General features: G+C 43.7%; 1 protein-coding gene across 2 annotated transcripts in view; it reads left to right on the top strand.

The window, feature by feature from the left end:
- Window positions 1-229: 229 nt before the first annotated feature.
- MECR (mitochondrial trans-2-enoyl-CoA reductase) overlaps window positions 230-17,098 on the top strand; it is a 49,044-nt gene continuing 32,175 nt past the window's right edge. For both annotated transcript variants that reach the window (XM_073615564.1, XM_073615563.1), the window contains exon 1: window positions 230-417. In XM_073615564.1, coding sequence (XP_073471665.1) covers window positions 323-417 — 95 coding nt within the window. In that variant the 5' untranslated portion in view covers window positions 230-322. The remainder of the gene's footprint in view (window positions 418-17,098) is intronic.

The raw sequence follows: 17,098 nt of genomic DNA, 5'->3' as shown, positions 1-17,098 counted from the left end.
CTAAACAGTCCGTCGGATTTCTAAATACTGTATTTGACCTTATTATCTGCGTTTACTGTTAAAAATAACTGTGAGATGCAAAACCCTGCTGGGTGTAACAAGATGTCCGCTTGCCCACTTCACACTGTATCCTTACTGTGGACGAGTTGGGGTGTAGCAAGATGGCGATAACGTCACGTTCCGTTACAAATTCTGACGGGTCGCCTAATGTGACTTAACAGCGGTCTAGCGCTTAGTCAGCAGTGGGCGTGGCAGAGTGACATACAGGCTGTGGGAGGGGCTGCGCGTCACGGATCAGTGCTCCGGAGGAAGGTGAACAGACATGTGGCCGGGATTGAGGATGATTCGGCGCCAGCTGAGCTCGGCGGTCCGGGGGCTGGTGTACGAGAAGCACGGGGAACCGGCGCAGGTGCTTCGGTGAGACATTGACTCCCATGTGAGATGTCCTAGAGGAGCGCGGCATTATGGGAAGGAGCGTGGTTAGGAGCATCGTATGGGAGAAGGGGGCGTGGCTTGGTGTCTGGTGTCCTTGGCTTGGTGATGACGCTGTAGATGTATAGCTCAATGAGTGCATAGCTAAGCCGGGGGTGGATATAGGGTGACAGCTATGCCAAGAAATAAGGTGGTAGCAGCCAGCAATCCAGGGACAACCCCAACCTATCCATTCTGGAGTTTTCCTGCATTTACTTTTGCAAGCAACTAAGCTGCTATGTCTTTGCAGCACCCTGCACAGGTGTTTCTGCTTGGGGGCATCTGTTTTGCAATGGTAACATTTTAACCACTTCAGCTCCTGAAGATTAACCCCTCCTTCCTGACCAGGCCTTTTTCTGCGGTGTGGTACGGCACTGCGTTGCTTTAACCACTTCGCATCCAGGCCAATTCTGACATTTCTCTCCTACATGTAAAATTCATCCCTTTTTTTTTTTTTGTAGAAAATTACATAGAACCCCCAAACATTATATATGTTTTTTATCAAAGACCCTAGAGAATACAATGGCGGTTGTTGCAACTTTTTATCTCGCACGGTATTTGCGTGGCAATTTTTCAAACACCTTTTTTTGGAAAAAAAAAAACACAGTTTCATGCTTTAAAAAAAAAAAACAGAACATTAAAGTTAGCCCAATTTTTTTGCATAATGTGAAAGATGAAGTTACGCAGAGTAAATAGATACTTAACATGTCACGCTTCAAAATTGCACGCGCTTGTGGAATGGCGCCAAACTTTGTTAATTAAAAATCCCCATAGACGACGTTTTACATTTTTTTACTGGTTACATGTTTTGAGCTACAGGGGAGGTCTAGGGCTAGAATTATTTCTCTTGCTCTAACGTTCGCGGCGATATCTCACATGTGTGGTTTGAACACCGTTTTCATATGTGGGCGGGACTTACGTATGTGATCACTTCTGCGTGCGAGCACACGGGGACAGGGGCGCTTTAAAAAAATGTTTTTGTTTTCTATTGTTAATTTTACTTTTTTTTTGTTTGACACTTAACAAATAAAAGTTTTGATCACTTTTAGATCCCTTTCACACTGGGGCGGTTTGCAGGCGCTATTGCGCTAAAAATAGCGCCTGCAAACCGACCCGAAACAGTTGCTGCTGTCTCTCCAGTGTGAAAGCCCCGAGGGCTTTCACACTGGATCGGTGCGCTAGCAGGATGGGGGAAAAAAGTCCTGCTATCAGCATCTTCGGAGCGGTGTATACACCGCTCCTGCCCATTGAAATCAATGGGACAGCGCGGCTATACCGCCGGCCTCTGCAGAGTCGCTTTGCAGTGGTTTTTAACCCTTTCTCGGACGCTAGCGGGGGGTAAAACCGTCCTGCTAGCGGCTGAATACCGATAGTAAAACGCCGCTAACAATAGCGGCGCTTTACCTCCGACGCAGCCCCTGCCCCAGTGTGAAAGGGGCCTTATTCCTATTACAAGGAATGTAAACATCCCTTGTAACAGGAATATGGCACTATCTGTTCTTTTTACAGTGAGATATGGGGTCAATAAGACCCTACATCTCACCTCTAGGCTGGGAAGCCTAAAATAAAAAAAAAAAAAACCCAGCCATGGCGGCGCCAGTTTTTTGAATGCAGAGGCTGGACGTGACGTCATAACATCGCACCCGGCCTCCGAATGATCATAGAGACTCCGCTGACCATCTGGTCCGCTGGAAATCTCTATCATCATTATCCGGGTCCGGCAGATCCATTCTCTGACACACTGATGGAAGCGGTGAGTTGGTAGAAGCACCAGAGGGCAGCGGGAGGGGCGGGGCGTCCCCTCCGCCACCCGTAAGAACGATCAAGCGGCGGAACAGCCGCTATGATCGTTTTTATGGTACCGGCTGAAAACGGCAATATCTGAATGATGTCTGTAGCTGCAGGCATCATTCAGATATCACTGCACAAAGTAAAGGACGTTCCTGAAAAAAACACCTGTGTGCCCCCCCCCCTTAGCCCCCCCCTAATACTTCTAACTGAGATGTTAGAAACAGATTTTGCTCAAACAATCAACCAACTTTTAAGTAATTATCAAAAAAAAAAAAAATGTTCGACTCGCTGAACTAAATGGAAAAGGTTTTATTGATGCAAAATCAGATCTAAAAATTGCTAATGCGCACAACCACAATGATCAGATAAGCTGGAAAGGAGCTGCCTACATAAAAGTGTACTCACATAACTCAAAAAAGAATAAAAAATATATACGTGGCGCTCATTAACCCTATCAAAGATAAACAAATACCTACAGTAATCAAAAAACTGCAATAAATATATCACAAAACGCAGTGAAAAAATATTACAAAGCAATAAAAACCATCATAGGTGTAATGAAGTGCAATAACGTTAAAATGTAGAAATGCTAATGCACAATGTAAGGTGAAAAAAACTACTCATCAAGTGCAATAGTAAATATTCAAAAATACAATACAGTAAGGCATATAGCTGGTAAAGTGCAGAAAAATATATAAAGTGACAATGTGCAAAGGAGAAAGCGTGACACACTGATGTGTGTAATGAGTATCCCAAACAAACAATAGTGATCATAAAATGATAATAAATAATCCGAAAATTAGAGCAATTCCCAAAAAGTAATAAACTGTAACTCCCAATAGCAGCAAGATCCGATCTTCTAGAAATGATGGCGGATAGAAGTGGAAGTGCAAAAGACAGTCTCTGTGATGAAACGTGTCCCGGATAGAAAGAAATAGATTATACTCCGAAGTGCGACATCTGTGTCCCCCAGCCTCTCACCTGCAGTAGTGGCCCCCAATGGGCCGAATCAAGCATGAGCCAACGGATGAAGCACTCCACAGAGGATCTGGTTGTAGTTGCAGCGCACAGGGACACTTGATATGTAGTTCGCAATTAAACTCTTCTGCTCTCAATATATGCCATCGGATATAAGGTGATAGAAAAAAGTGGGCTCCATAGTGTAGTATTTAAAAATTTATTGGCAATAAAAAAACAAATAGTAACTTATATGAAAGTAAGGTAATAGCAGCAAATAAATTAGATGCTTCTGGGTTCGGCCATACCCAGGAAACAGCGGCACCTGGCTCCTCACTGACGCGTTGCGTCACCACCATGTGACTTTCTCAAAGGGTCAAACCCAGGTGCCGCTGTTTCCTGGGTACGGCTGAACCCAGAAGCATCTCATTTATTTGCTGCTATTACCTTACTTTCATGTAAGTTACTATTTGTTTTTATTTCCAATAATTTTTAAATACTACACTATGGAGCCCACTTTTTTCTATCACCTTATATCCGATGACATATATTGAGAGCGGAAGAGTTTAATTGCGAACTACATATCGAGTGTCCCCGTGCGCTGCAACTACAACCAGATCCTCTGTGGAGTGCTTCACCCGTTGGCTCATGCTTGATTCGGCCCATCGGGGGCCGCTACTGCAGGTGAGAGGCTGGGGGAAACAGATGTTGCACTCTGGAGTATAATCTGACTATTTCTTTCTATCCGGGACACGTTTCATCGCAGAGACTGTCTTTTGCACTTCCACTTCTATCCGCCATAATTTCTAGAAGATCGGATCTTGCTGCTATTGGGAGTTGCAGTTTATTACTTTTTGGGACTTGCGCTAATTATGGGATTATTTATTAGCATTTTATGATCACTATTGTTTGTTTGGGATACTCATTACACACATCAGTGTGTCACGCTTTCTCCTTTGCACATTGTCACTTTATATATTTTTCTGCACTTTACCAGCTATATGTGTATAAAAAATACTGCGCTAACAACAAAAACAACGAATAAGTGGAAAATAGCTGCAACTACCCAGTGTTATACGACGCCAATCAGAATAATAAAAATTAATAAAGTCGTGCTAATATGAGTGTAATGGAAATTAAAAAGTAAAGTGCCTCAAATAATGATGACATATATATCTCAATATTGAGTACAGAAATTGTACACCGTAGCCTCCCTGACGGTTAAATTTCAGCCCCATTAGCGGTAACCCCGAGCCACACTCGGGATTGCATTGCAGGATCCTGGTGCAGCGTTGCTTACCTTGTCTCCAGGATCCTGCGATGTCCCCCCGCAGTGTCCGTGGGCTCTGTCTCCTCCGAAGCCTCTCCATGCCAGGCTCTGTTCCCTGCGAGCGGCGCGACGCACGGGGGCGGAGCCTGGCGGCAAATTTAAAAAAATTTAAAAACCATAACACATACAGTACTATGATCTTATAGATTACAGTACTGTATGAAATTATTTCACATCCCTTTTGTCCCCAGTGCTTTGGCCCATGCCCTGCATGCAGTTTTATATGATATATACTGTTCTTTCTGCCTGGAAACTGGAGATTGTCCATGGCAACCAAAAAGTGTCCCTTTATGTCAAAAGTGGCTTTAGATCAGCTAGAAAACAGCGATAGTAAATTAGAACACTTGCAGAATTGAGCGATAGTGAATCGTGGGGAAATTTATTTTATTATTATATTATTTTTTTAAATTCTTTATATTTATTTATTATATTATAATTTATGTTTTTGTGTTTCAAATTTCATCATACCCGGGATATCTACTAGATTCTTGTTTGGACAGATTTAGGTCTGTTATTGTTAAGAATTACAGGCCTACAATATAAAACGCCAAATTTCCATGCAAAATAATTGTACCGCTTTCAGCACCTAAAATCCGAAATAATCATACCGCCAGGGAGGTTAAATCAAAAACGTGCAAATATAAATTGATTAAAATGTCCATACAATAGACGTACAGGGAAGTGAAATAATGAAAGTATTAAATAGAAAAGTCCATAAAGTGAAAAAACAAATTCCAAAGTGATGAGTGATGTAAATTTTCATAAAGTGCCAAGTGCATTGATGGGACCTCCACCTTAGACAAACACTGCCGCTTACCAGAGAGCGATGGTCCCTTATTACAGGGGACCACGCTAAGCAGATGGCTGTAACCTCAGCCCGGGATCTCACAGGCAGGCACCAGAGATCGCAGCGTCTATGGGGATCCTCACCATCAGTCACAGCAGGGTGATGTAATTACCAAAAAATAAAACGCATAGGGTGCTCCACATAGCGTCCCGTGACCACGTCCGCTAGTGACGAAACGACGTAGGGAGGAGGAGCCACGTCCTGACGTCACCGCTGTACGTCCAGTCCCGGAAGTTATGGGCTGATCCGAAGCCGGCTGGCGTTCTTAATCTGTTTTGCTGTTTATACATCTTCCTATTGTAAGTGTCCATTTGACTTTTACTAATCTCATAAATCTAAAAGGATTTACGCTATATGGAGCACCCTATGTGTTTTATTTTTTGGTAATTACATCACCCTGCTGTGACTGGTGAGGATCCCCATAGACACTGAGATATCTGGTGCCTGCCTGTGAGATCCCGGGCTGGGGTTACAGCCATCTGCTTAGCGTGGTCCCCTGTAATAAGGGACCATCGCTCTCTGGTAAGCGGCAGTGTTTGTCTAAGGTGGAGGTCCCATCAATGCACTTGGCACTTTATGAAAATTTACATCACTCATCACTTTGGAATTCGTTTTTTCACTTTATGGATTTTTCTATTAAATACTTTCATTATCTCACTTCCCTGTACGTCTATTGTATGGACATTTTTCTAATCAATTTATATTTGCACGTTTTTTGATTTAAGGTGTACAATTTCTGTACTCAATATTGAGATATATATGTCATCATTATTTGAGGCACTTTACTTTTTAATTTCCATTACACTCATATTAGCGCGACTTTATTAATTTTTACCAGCTATATGCCTTACTGTATTGTATTTTTGAATATTTATTATTGCACTTGATGAGTAGTTTTTTTCACCTTACATTGTGCGTTAGCATTTCTACATTTTAGCGTTATTGCACTTCATTACACCTATGATGGTTTTTATTGCTTTGTAATATTTTTTTCACTGCATTTTGTGATATATTTATTGCAGTCTTATGATTACTGTAGGTATTTTTTTTTTTTCTTTGATAGGGTTAGTGAGTGCCACATATATCTTTTTATTGATGCAAAATCATTTACTATGAATAAAAAACACTCATACTGTTAAAACCTAAACATCTCTCTTACAATCTGGCTGATGGCCATAAATTGCAACAATGTAATAAATAACTTGTAGAATTAAAGTGACCTAATGACCCTACAGGATCCAATGGATATATGGTGCTCTTGCTCATAAAATTGAAATATCGCAGGTGTAGATGATAATACATCACTAGTCCGCCATTGTAGGGATTATAGGATAGCGTGAGTACCAAGCTTGCACGTAATGCACAGACAGTAGCAGTGGTCCAGAGGGGACCCCCTGTCAGAGCTTTGTATAGTGTAAACCAACTGGCTATGCTAAGATGACAGGAATCAAAGATTCACTTTTGTGTAGAACTGCCAGGAATTGTCCATCAATGCTTTGACCACCCCCACAATTCCTGGCAGTTCTACACACATGTGAATCTTTGATTCCTGTCATCTTAGCATAACCAGTTGGTTTACACTATACTAAGCTTTGACAGGGGGCCCCCTCAAGACCACTGCTACTGTTTGTGTATTACGTGCACACTAATATCCATCACGGAGTCAATTCCACCTATTAACATCAAAGCTTGGATCTCACACTATCCTATAATCCCTACAATGGCAGACTAGTGATGTATTATCTACACCTGCGATATTCAATTTTTTGAGCAGGAGCACTCTATATCCATTGGATCCTGTAGGATCATTAGGTCACTTTAATTCTACAAGTTATTTATTACATTGTTGCAACTTATGGCCATCGGCCAGATTGTAAGAAAGGCGGATGTTTGGGTTTTAACAGTATGAGTGTTTTTTATTCATAGCAAATGATTTTGGATCAAACCTTTTCCATATAGTTCAGCAAGTTGAAAACTTTTCTTTACTTTTTTTTTTTTTGATAATTACTTGAGGGTTGGTTGAGCAAAATCTGGTTTTTATATCTCAGTTTTAGCTACAGGTTGTTACAGATAGCTCCCACCTCTATACATGGGGAATATTTGTTAGGTTATTCCTCCTTCCAATTCCTGTCTCCCCTTCTGTTATATTTTTGTTCTGCTAATTTAATCATAGCTTCATTGAAGGACAGTATCTTGAGGGTCACATTTTTTTTTTCTAGTTTGTCCCCCCTTAATACTTACCCGAGCCCCATCTCAATCCAGCAATGTCCACCAGAGCCTCAACTCTCCTGGGACTCTCCCTTCTTATTGACTGAGCCAATGGCTCCTGCTGCTGTGTATCATGGCCAGTGAGCCAATGAGAAGCAAGAGGGGTGGGGCAAGCCACAGCTCTGTGTGAATGGACATACAACTCAAGAACAAGCCTGTTTGGGTGCCCCTATTGCAAGCTGCTTGCTCTGGGGGCGGGGGGGGGAGCAAGAGTGCTGGTGGGGGACCCGAGAAGAGGATTGTCGGGGCTGCTCTGTGCAAAACCACTGTTCAGAGCAGGTAAGTATAACATGTTTATTATTTAACACCTTCCCGCATGGCCTATAGCAGAATAACGGCCGGGCGGTGCCTTTAAGATCTTGACTGGATGGCCTATGATGTCCTTCTTGTGGGCGCATGAGATTTGTTTTCTGTAATCTGAAAAATACCTGGTTGTTTCTGTTCATGTCCATTCAGCTAGGGATTTTGCAGCTGTGGTGGCAACATGCTCAGTTTTCAGTAAGTTTCTATGCTGAGCATTTCCTCCCTATCACATCTGAGCAGCCCACGTTACTTTAGAGTCACACATGTGGGTGTATACACAGTGGTAAATGATAGCCAGCTCCCTCCCTCCTCCATGCCCATTAACCAGCTAAACACAATTGGGGGGAGATATTGCATGTAGATTTATAGTGGCTTCACCTCCCTCTTGTAAGACACAGGCTGGAGGGGTGTGACACAGCCTATGACTGGCAGAAGTCCACCCACACCATGTTATTTCCACTAAAATAATAAAGATTTTATTAAAAATATATTTGTATGACAATTTAAAACAGTTAATTGATATTATTTATTTTATATATTTTTTTTTTTTTTTACATGACCAGCAGTAGAGGACGAGAAGCTCCTCCTGCTTGTTTCCCTGCAGACAGGCTGGGAAAGAGCTAGGTCATGTGACAGCTGTATATAGATTAGGAAAATGGTACTTGGATGTTTTTTTATTAAAATAATTATAGTGTCGTCATCCACATACAGAAATAAAAGGGACAATGTAAATAAAACAGTGTGTGTTTTAATATCACTTAAGATCTGCTCCCACCCCCTCCCAATTCCTATACTAACTAACCTGTAGAAGGAAAATGCTTATACTTGCCTATTCTGAAGTTGTTCCGGTCTGGTCACATGATCAACTTCCATCACCACCATCCGTGTAGAGAAGGGACAGCTGACAATGGATGCCCCATAGTAAGCCAATGCGTGACTTCACTACCCAGGCGTTCCAACTGTTGTCACTACTCTCCCCTGAAGCCAGCTGCTGGGAGCCGATCACATGACTAGACCAAAGCATCCTGAGAATAGGTAACAATAGTAAGTATAGGCATCTTCCTTCTACAGGGTAATTTAGTATAGAATTTAGAAGGGGGTTGAAACAGATTTAGTCTTAGTTAAGGTACATTCACTTTAAAGCTGAGCTCCAGGCAGCTATAAAAGATGTAATGTAGCTATGTATAGCTATTCTTCTAAATGCAGTGCAAGTACCCCATCCTCTTGCTTTTTCTTTACAGCAGAGCTCAGACTGGAGGAAAAGCACAAGTAGCCAATCATTTGTGCTGCAGGCTAAGCAGCACAATTATGGAAAGAGAGAGCCGACAGGAGGATGAGCTCCTCTTTCTGCTGCTTCTTATTTCACTGTGCAGTCATGGGGTGGTGGAGGGGGCAAAACTTGTATATCTGTCCATACACGATTCCTTTTATTTTTTTAAATTTTTGTTCACTATCCACATAAACCAAGTGGATGAAGGAATCCGCCTCCTTACCCCTTCCCATTGTGTTCTAATAGCGGCACCCATAGCTGTCAGAATACACTGATCATCCACTGCAGCCGATGATCAAATTTTCTAACCTGTCTCTTCATCAGAAGTCTATCAAATGATCGAATTTTGTCAAGTGAGGACAGCCACACAGTGATCCAAATTTAGCCATTTACTGAATTTCAATCAGTGTATGGACAGCTTGTTATAAAACTGCAGCAGAGAACGATCATGTCTTCTTTGCTAGACAGGGGGCACTGTTGTGTGGCAGAGTTGTAGACATAAATTTAAATCCTTTGGCAGGCAAAGCATCTGCCTTTTGTGAGTTTTTATTTGTGAATTTACCTGTTGGCTGGAGATCAGCTTTAACATTTTCAGTTGCATTTGGTGCATCTAGTAGAAAACGGTTACAATTTCCGTTACTAGTATGTTAGCTGATATACTTAATGTTCTGTACTTCAGTTATTCCATTTCCTTTTGGAACTTGATGAATACTGCCTTGGAACTCGCTGATATTTCGGTCTTGCTCATATGAGATTGTGCTCTGTATCCTTTTATAAGCTTTGATAAAACGTATTGAAAGAGAAAAAAACGGTCACAATTTTCAAAGACTATTAAAAAAAAAAAAAAAAAAAAAAAAAAGTTTCATTTCATTGTGGTTTTTTTTTTGCTTGCCCTTAAAGCAGAAATAAAATCCAAAAAATAGGTTACATCCCTCACCGGTCACTGTCCTCTTTTTCCCAGCTTTTTCTGGGTACCAGATTCTTGGCTTCTTGAATGGCTGATGGGGAAATGTTACCCAATGGAAGTCAGTCATTTTGACACAGCTAGGAATGCATGCTGAGCTGCCTATGCGCATGCTTGATATAAATTCAATAGACTGCGAGCAGGCAGGTAGATGTGTGTTTTTGCAGAGGAGACACAGCACATATCTTCTGTAATAAAAAGCTGCATGCATGCAGCTTTTCTTTACACACCTTAAGGCCCGTACACATGATCAGACTTTTTGACAACAAACATGCAAATTTAACTGTTTTAAGGCAACATCCGACAGTGTGTACGCTCCATCGGACAAACTTTTCCAGTTTTCATCAGACTTTTGTTGGCTGTGCGAACGGACAAACTTTTCGGCAACAAAAGTCCGATGGAGCAAAGTCCGATCATGTGTACACAAAGCCATCGGACTTTTGTACAAATTACAGTACCTGCTCGCGAGAATGTTTACAGCGCGATCCTATCGCGCTGGTTCTCACAACAGGGTACTGTACATCTTGCGCTGGCTGCAATAGGAAAAACAAATTTTCCTATTGCAGCGAGTGCGAGGGGGAATTCCCCTCCTGGGGCATACCAGGCCCTTAGGTCTGGTATGGATTTTAAGGGGAACCCCCTACGCCGAAAACACGGCGTGGGGTCCCCCCCAAAATCCATACCAGACCCTCATCCGAGCATGCATCCTGGCCGGTCAGGAAAGGGGGTGGGGACGAGCGAGCGCGCCCCCCCCCCCTCCTGAACCGTGCCAGGTCCCATGCCCTCGAAATGGGGGGTTGGTGCTTCGGGGCTGGGGGGGGGGGGCGCTGCGCACCCCAGCCCAAAGCACCTTGTCCCAATGTTGATGAGGACAAGGGTGTCTTCCCGACAACCCTGGCTGTTGGTTGTCGGGGTCTGCGGGCGGAGGACTTATCGGAATCCGGGAGCCCCCTTTAATAAGGGGGGCCCCCAGATCCCGGCCCCTCACCCTATGTGAATGAGTATGGGGTACATCATACCCCTATCCATTCACCTGGGGGAAAAAAAGCGTCAATAAAAAAACACACTAGACAGGTTTTTAAAGTAATTTATTAGGCCGCTCTGGGGGTCTTCTTCCGACTTCGGGGGTCTCTCCGGCCTCTTCTCCAGGTCTCCGGTTCTTCTGCCGGGTTCCTCCGCTATCTATGCTAGCGTTGGCCCGGTCTTTTCCGTCGTCTTTCTCCTTCGTCTCTTCTTCCAATGTTGACATGACGCTCTCTCCCACTATAATGGTGCGTGCGAGGTGCGCAACTACTTATATAGGCATGGGGCGTGGTCACCAGGTGATGTCACCCGGTGACCCCGCCCCTTATGACGTCACAGTCCCATCATGACCCGGGACTGTGACGTCATAAGGGGCGGGGTCACCGGGTGACATCACCCGATGACCACGCCCCATGCCTATTTAAGTCGTTGCGCACCTCGCACACAGCATTACAATGGGAAAGAGCGTTGTGTCAACATCGGAAGAAGACGATGGAAAAGACCGGGCCACCGCTAGCAAGAGAGCGGCAAAAAAGCAGAAGATAGCGGAGGAGCCCGGCGGAAGAAAAACTGGAGAAGAGGCCGGAGAGCGGGAGAAGAACTGGACACCTGGAGAAGTTGGAAGGGACCCCCTGAAGTCAGAAGAAGACCTAGTGTGTGTTTTTTTTTTTTTTTTTTTTTTTTTTTTTTTTTTTTTTTTTCCCCAGGTGAATGGGTAGGGGTACAATGTACCCCATACTCATTCACATAAGGTGGGGGGCCGGGATCTGGGGGCCTCTTTATTAAAGGGGGCTCCTGGATTGTGATCAGCCCTCCGCCCGCAGACCCTGACAACCAGCGGCAAGGGTTGTCGGGAAGAGGCCCTTGTCCTCATCAACATGGGGACAAGGTGCTTTAGGGTGGGGGGGCAGCGCCCCCGCCCCAAAGCACCAACCCCCCCATGTTGAGGGCATGCGGCCTGGTACGGTTCAGAAGGGGGGGCACTCACTCGTCCCCACCCCCTTTCCTGACCGGCCAGGCTGTGTGCTCAGTTAAGGGTCTGGTATGGATCTTGGGGAGGACCACCAAGCCGTTTTTTCGGCGTAGGGGGTTCCCCTTAAAATCCCTGTAGGGGAACTTATGCCGTTTTTTTATTTAAAATTTGGCGTGGAGTTCCCTCTCGATTCATACCAAACACCTGTTGGCAATGGATAAGTGAGCTGGCTCCCGCGACGGGGCCCGCAGGTGTCAAATCTCCCCGATAACAGCGGCAAGATTGACACAATATCGCAGTCACCTACTGTACGATCACGCATGCTCAGAACGAATGCAAAAGATCAGACAACAATACATAAGTTGACCAAAGGGTGGCGGTAAAGAGCTGAAAAAGTATGTGATTTGGTGAAAGTTGGATGAAAAAGTCCTGCCGTGTGTATGCTTAATTAGTTTACAGCCAACGCCCTTTGTACAAAAATCCATGGTAAAGTTTGTACAAAGTCCTATCGTGTGTATAAGGCTAAAAAACAACTATGGGCAAAACTTTTTTTGTGACTTTAGGTAGGGTAAGGAAGGGTTATAACTTGTCAGATTTTTTTTTTCCCGCTATCTGTGTCCAATTGTAGAGATTTCGCTTCACTTTCTGTTCCATAGCCAAACAAGAAGTGAGAGGAAACCCCTGAAAATTAAGGTAATTCCTTGGGGACCCCCAGGTCACCAGAACTAGTGTCCCCATTGGAAGATTTGTACGCTACTAAATTTTTGGGGACAACCCAAAATTTGGGATTTTCTTTTACTTTCAATGATAATAGTAAACAGGACCAATAGAGAATGGGGGACAGACAGCACAAAAAAAAAGCTGACGGGTTCTAACCCCACAAAACTAAAAAAATAAATAAATTTGTCTTTAGTTATACTTTAACCTCTCTGGCGGTATGGTTTCTGTCAGATTTTTGATGCTCAAAGCGGTATATTGTTTTGCATGGAATTTGGCGTTTTATATTGTAGGCCTGTAATTCTTAGGAAAAACACACACCTAAATCTGTCCAAACAAGAGTCTCGTAGATATCCCGGGTATGATAAAGTTTGACACACAAAATCATAAATTATAATATAATTATAACTAATAATAATAATAAAATTTATTCAATAATGTAATCAAATCAAAAACACTGAAATTTGCTCAGTTGTTGAATTGTCGCTGTCGTTACTTTCAGGCTGAATTCACACCTGAGCATTTTCAGCTCATAAACGCCCGAAAAAACACCCAACAAGCAAAATCCCATTCATTTCCATGGCACCTGTTCACATCTTAGCGTTTTGTCACCTGAAGCAAAACGCCCTAAGCTCAAAAAAAACACAAGCTTCTTTGGGGCAGACTACAGGTGTTTTTCTGCCTTTTACATTGGTGACCTGAACAAAAACACGGCAAAATCACGGTAAAAGTGCAACTTTGAAACGCTCAGGTGTGAATGCAGCCTTAGTGTTTTGACGAATTTCCCCACGAATCAGTATCTCTCAATTCTGCAAGTGATTCTAATTTATTATTGCTATTTTCTAGCTGGTCTAAAACCGCTTTTGACGTAAAGGGACACTTTTTGGTTGCCATGGACAATCTCCAGTTTCCAGGCAGAAAGAACAGTATATATAATATAAAACTGCATGCAGGGTACTGGACAAAGCACTGGGGACAAAGGGGATGTGAAAAGATTTGATACAGTAATGTAATCTGTAAGATTACAGTGTACTTTGTTATTTATTTAATTTTATTTTTTTTTTCACTTTTTGAATTTAGCACCGGGCTCCGTCCCCATGCGATGCTCGCTGGGAACGGAGCCCGGCACTGTGATAGATCAAGCTGAGGACACAGCTCACACACACAGCGGGGAGACATTGCAGGATCCTGGGGCCAAGGTAAGTAAGCTGTATATGGATCCTGCGATGCGATCCCGAGTGCGGCTTGGGGTTACCACTTTTGGTAATAAAAATTCACCCCGAGCCACACTCGGGAATACCGCCAGGGAGGTTAAAGTGGATGTAAACCCTCACATATACTGTACCCAGTGAAGTGAACAGCCTCATGATACACAGGGTTGAAACAAATCTCCCTACATAAGTTTTACATGTATATTTGCTGTCTTCACCTTTTATATACTGTTAAAGTTCACATCGTGTTAGAATTTTCACTTCCTCATTCAGCAGTAGCAGTGCAGTGTTGGATTGCACTGGGAGACAGCTGATTGGAGGAAGGGCACCCCCCCCCCCCCCCCCCCCCCCCCCCCATAGGCAGAGACTTTCAGAGCTGTCCTGTGAGTAGAGCAGCTCTCTGCTAAGCTATTTATAGCACCCGCCTGACACAAAATTCAGCCTGGTTTTATCACGTCAGAAGTTATGCTGATAACAGAAGAATGGAGCAGGAGCAAGCCATGGAACTTTGTGCTTTTGAAGAGGGATAAGAAAACACTGCAGATATGTGCCCAGCTCAAATTTAATGAATCGGGTTTACAGCCACTTTAAGTTTAGTTCTGCTTTTAAAGAATAAAGTGAACAAAAAAAAGACTATACCATGCACTGTAAGTCCTTTGAAAATAAACCAGAAAGAGAAAAGTGTAGCAAGCAGCTAAAAGGCCCTACTGTACACGGGCTTAAAATTAAAGCAAAAGGCTATATATAAATCTTAAAAACACTACTTTCCCACTCCTACCTATGCTGTCTATGGCTGGTTAAAAAAAAAAAAAAAAGTGTATATATACCTTGTTTTAATTCGTTCCAGTCACAGGATGCATATGCTCTAGCCACCTTGTGTCATGAAGCACTCGACAATGACGCTGACTTCCATGAGCTGTGATGTTACCCACCAGCTTCCATTGCCTATCCACTGTTGGCACTCCTTCTTCCCTGCAGCAGCTGCTCCATGACACAGGAGAGCCAAAGGTTATGGATCACGTGACCGGAGCGGATTGAAAAAGGTATTTACACACATTTTTTGCTAGCAGTATACAGTACAGATAAGAGCAAGGGGTAAATGCTGATTTATATGTAGCTTTTACTTCCACTTTAAGGCCTCATGCACACTGGACGTTATAAAAATGCCAGTAGTGTCAGCTGTAGCTGTAGCATGAGTTTTGCAGTAGCTTTTTTTTTTTTTTTTTTTTTGCGCTTGCATTTTTTAGCATTTTATTTTTAGCAAAACACCCCTGTTGTACATATTTTATTTTATAAATCTATCTTATCTTTTCATATGACTACAATGTAAAGTAGTGAGTGTACAGCTTGTATAACAGTGTAAATTTGCTGTCCTCTTAAAATAACTCAACACACAGCCATTAATGTCTAAACCACTGGCAACAAAAGTGAGTACATCCCTAAGTGAAAACGTCCAAGTTGGGCCCAAAGTGTCAATATTTTGTGTGGCCACCATTATTTTCCAGCACTGCCTTAACCCTCTTGGGCATGGAGTTCACCAGAGCTTCACAGGTTGCCACTGGAGTCCTCTTCCACTCCTCCATGATGACATCATGGAGCTGGTGGATGTTGGAGACCTTGCGCTCCTCCACCTTCCGTTTGAGGATAACCCACAGATGCTCATTAGGGTTTAGGTCTGGAGACATGCTTGGCCAGTCCGTCACCTTTACCCTCAGCTCTTTAGCAAGGCAGTGGTGGTCTTGGAGGTGTGTGTGTGGGGTCGTTATCATGTTGGAATACTGCCCTGCGGCCCAGTCTCTGAAGGAAGGGGATCATGCTCTGCTTCAGTATGTCACAGTACATGTTGGCATTCATGGTTCCCTTAATGAGCTGTAGCTCACCAGTGCTGGCAGCAGTCATGCAGCCCTAGACCATGACACTCCCACCACCATGCTTGACTGTAGGCAAGACACACTTGTCTTTGTACTCATCACCTGGTTGCCACCACACATGCTTGACACCATCTGAACCAAATAAGTTTATCTTGGTCTCATCAGACCACAGGACATGGTTCCAGTAATCCATGTCCTTAGTTTGCTTGTCTTCAGCAAAGTGTTTGCAGGCTTTCTTGTGTACCATCTTTAGAAGAGGCTTCCTTTTGGGAAGACAGCCATGCAGACCAATTTGATGCAGTGTGCGGCGTATGGTCTGAGCACTGACAGGCTGACCCCCCACCCCTTCAACCTCTGCAGCAATGCTGGCAGTACTGATACGTCTATTTCCCAAAGACAACCTCTGGATATGACACTGAGCACATGCACTCTTCTTTGCTCGACCATGGCGAGGTTTGTTCTGAGTGGAACCTGTCCTGTTAAACCGCTGTATGGTCTTGGCCACTGTCCTGCAGCTCAGTTTCAGGGTCTTGGAAATCTTCTTATAGCCTAGGCCATCTTTATGTAGAGCAACAATTCTTTTTTCTTTCTCGAACATCACGGGACACAGAGCCACAGTAATTACTGATGGGTTATATAGGTATCACTGGTGATTGGACACTGGCACACCCTATCAGGAAGTTCACCCCCCTATATAATCCCTCCCCCTTGCAGGGATACCTCAGTTTTTACGCCAGTGTCTTAGGTGATGGACGTGTAAAGATGTCCTGTGCTGAGCTCCAAAGGGAATATCCTAAGATCCTATACTGGGGCAAGCCAGGCGAACCGGATCCATTCAAAGTGTCTTTTCATGGCCGAATTGAATGGTACCCGGGCCTCGTGTCCGAAGAAACGAGGTTTTACCCGTAATGCTTCTCTTTTTAGAGAGCTGGACCCCGCAGATCAGAAAATGGCTTTAAACTTCCTAATTTCTGGCGAGGTGCTTTACGGTCCCAGAACTGTTGGATCCCCCTACTGATGGGGGCCCCAGTCTGACGGTTTTTTCAAACGGAGCCCACCGTGAGAGGTGAAGATTGGGTCTGTGTAAACGGCACCCTGTGGC

This window comes from Aquarana catesbeiana, linkage group LG02 (assembly GCF_042186555.1).
Source record: "Aquarana catesbeiana isolate 2022-GZ linkage group LG02, ASM4218655v1, whole genome shotgun sequence".
Lineage (NCBI taxonomy): Eukaryota > Metazoa > Chordata > Amphibia > Anura > Ranidae > Aquarana > Aquarana catesbeiana.
This window is presented reverse-complemented; position numbering and strand designations above follow the sequence as displayed.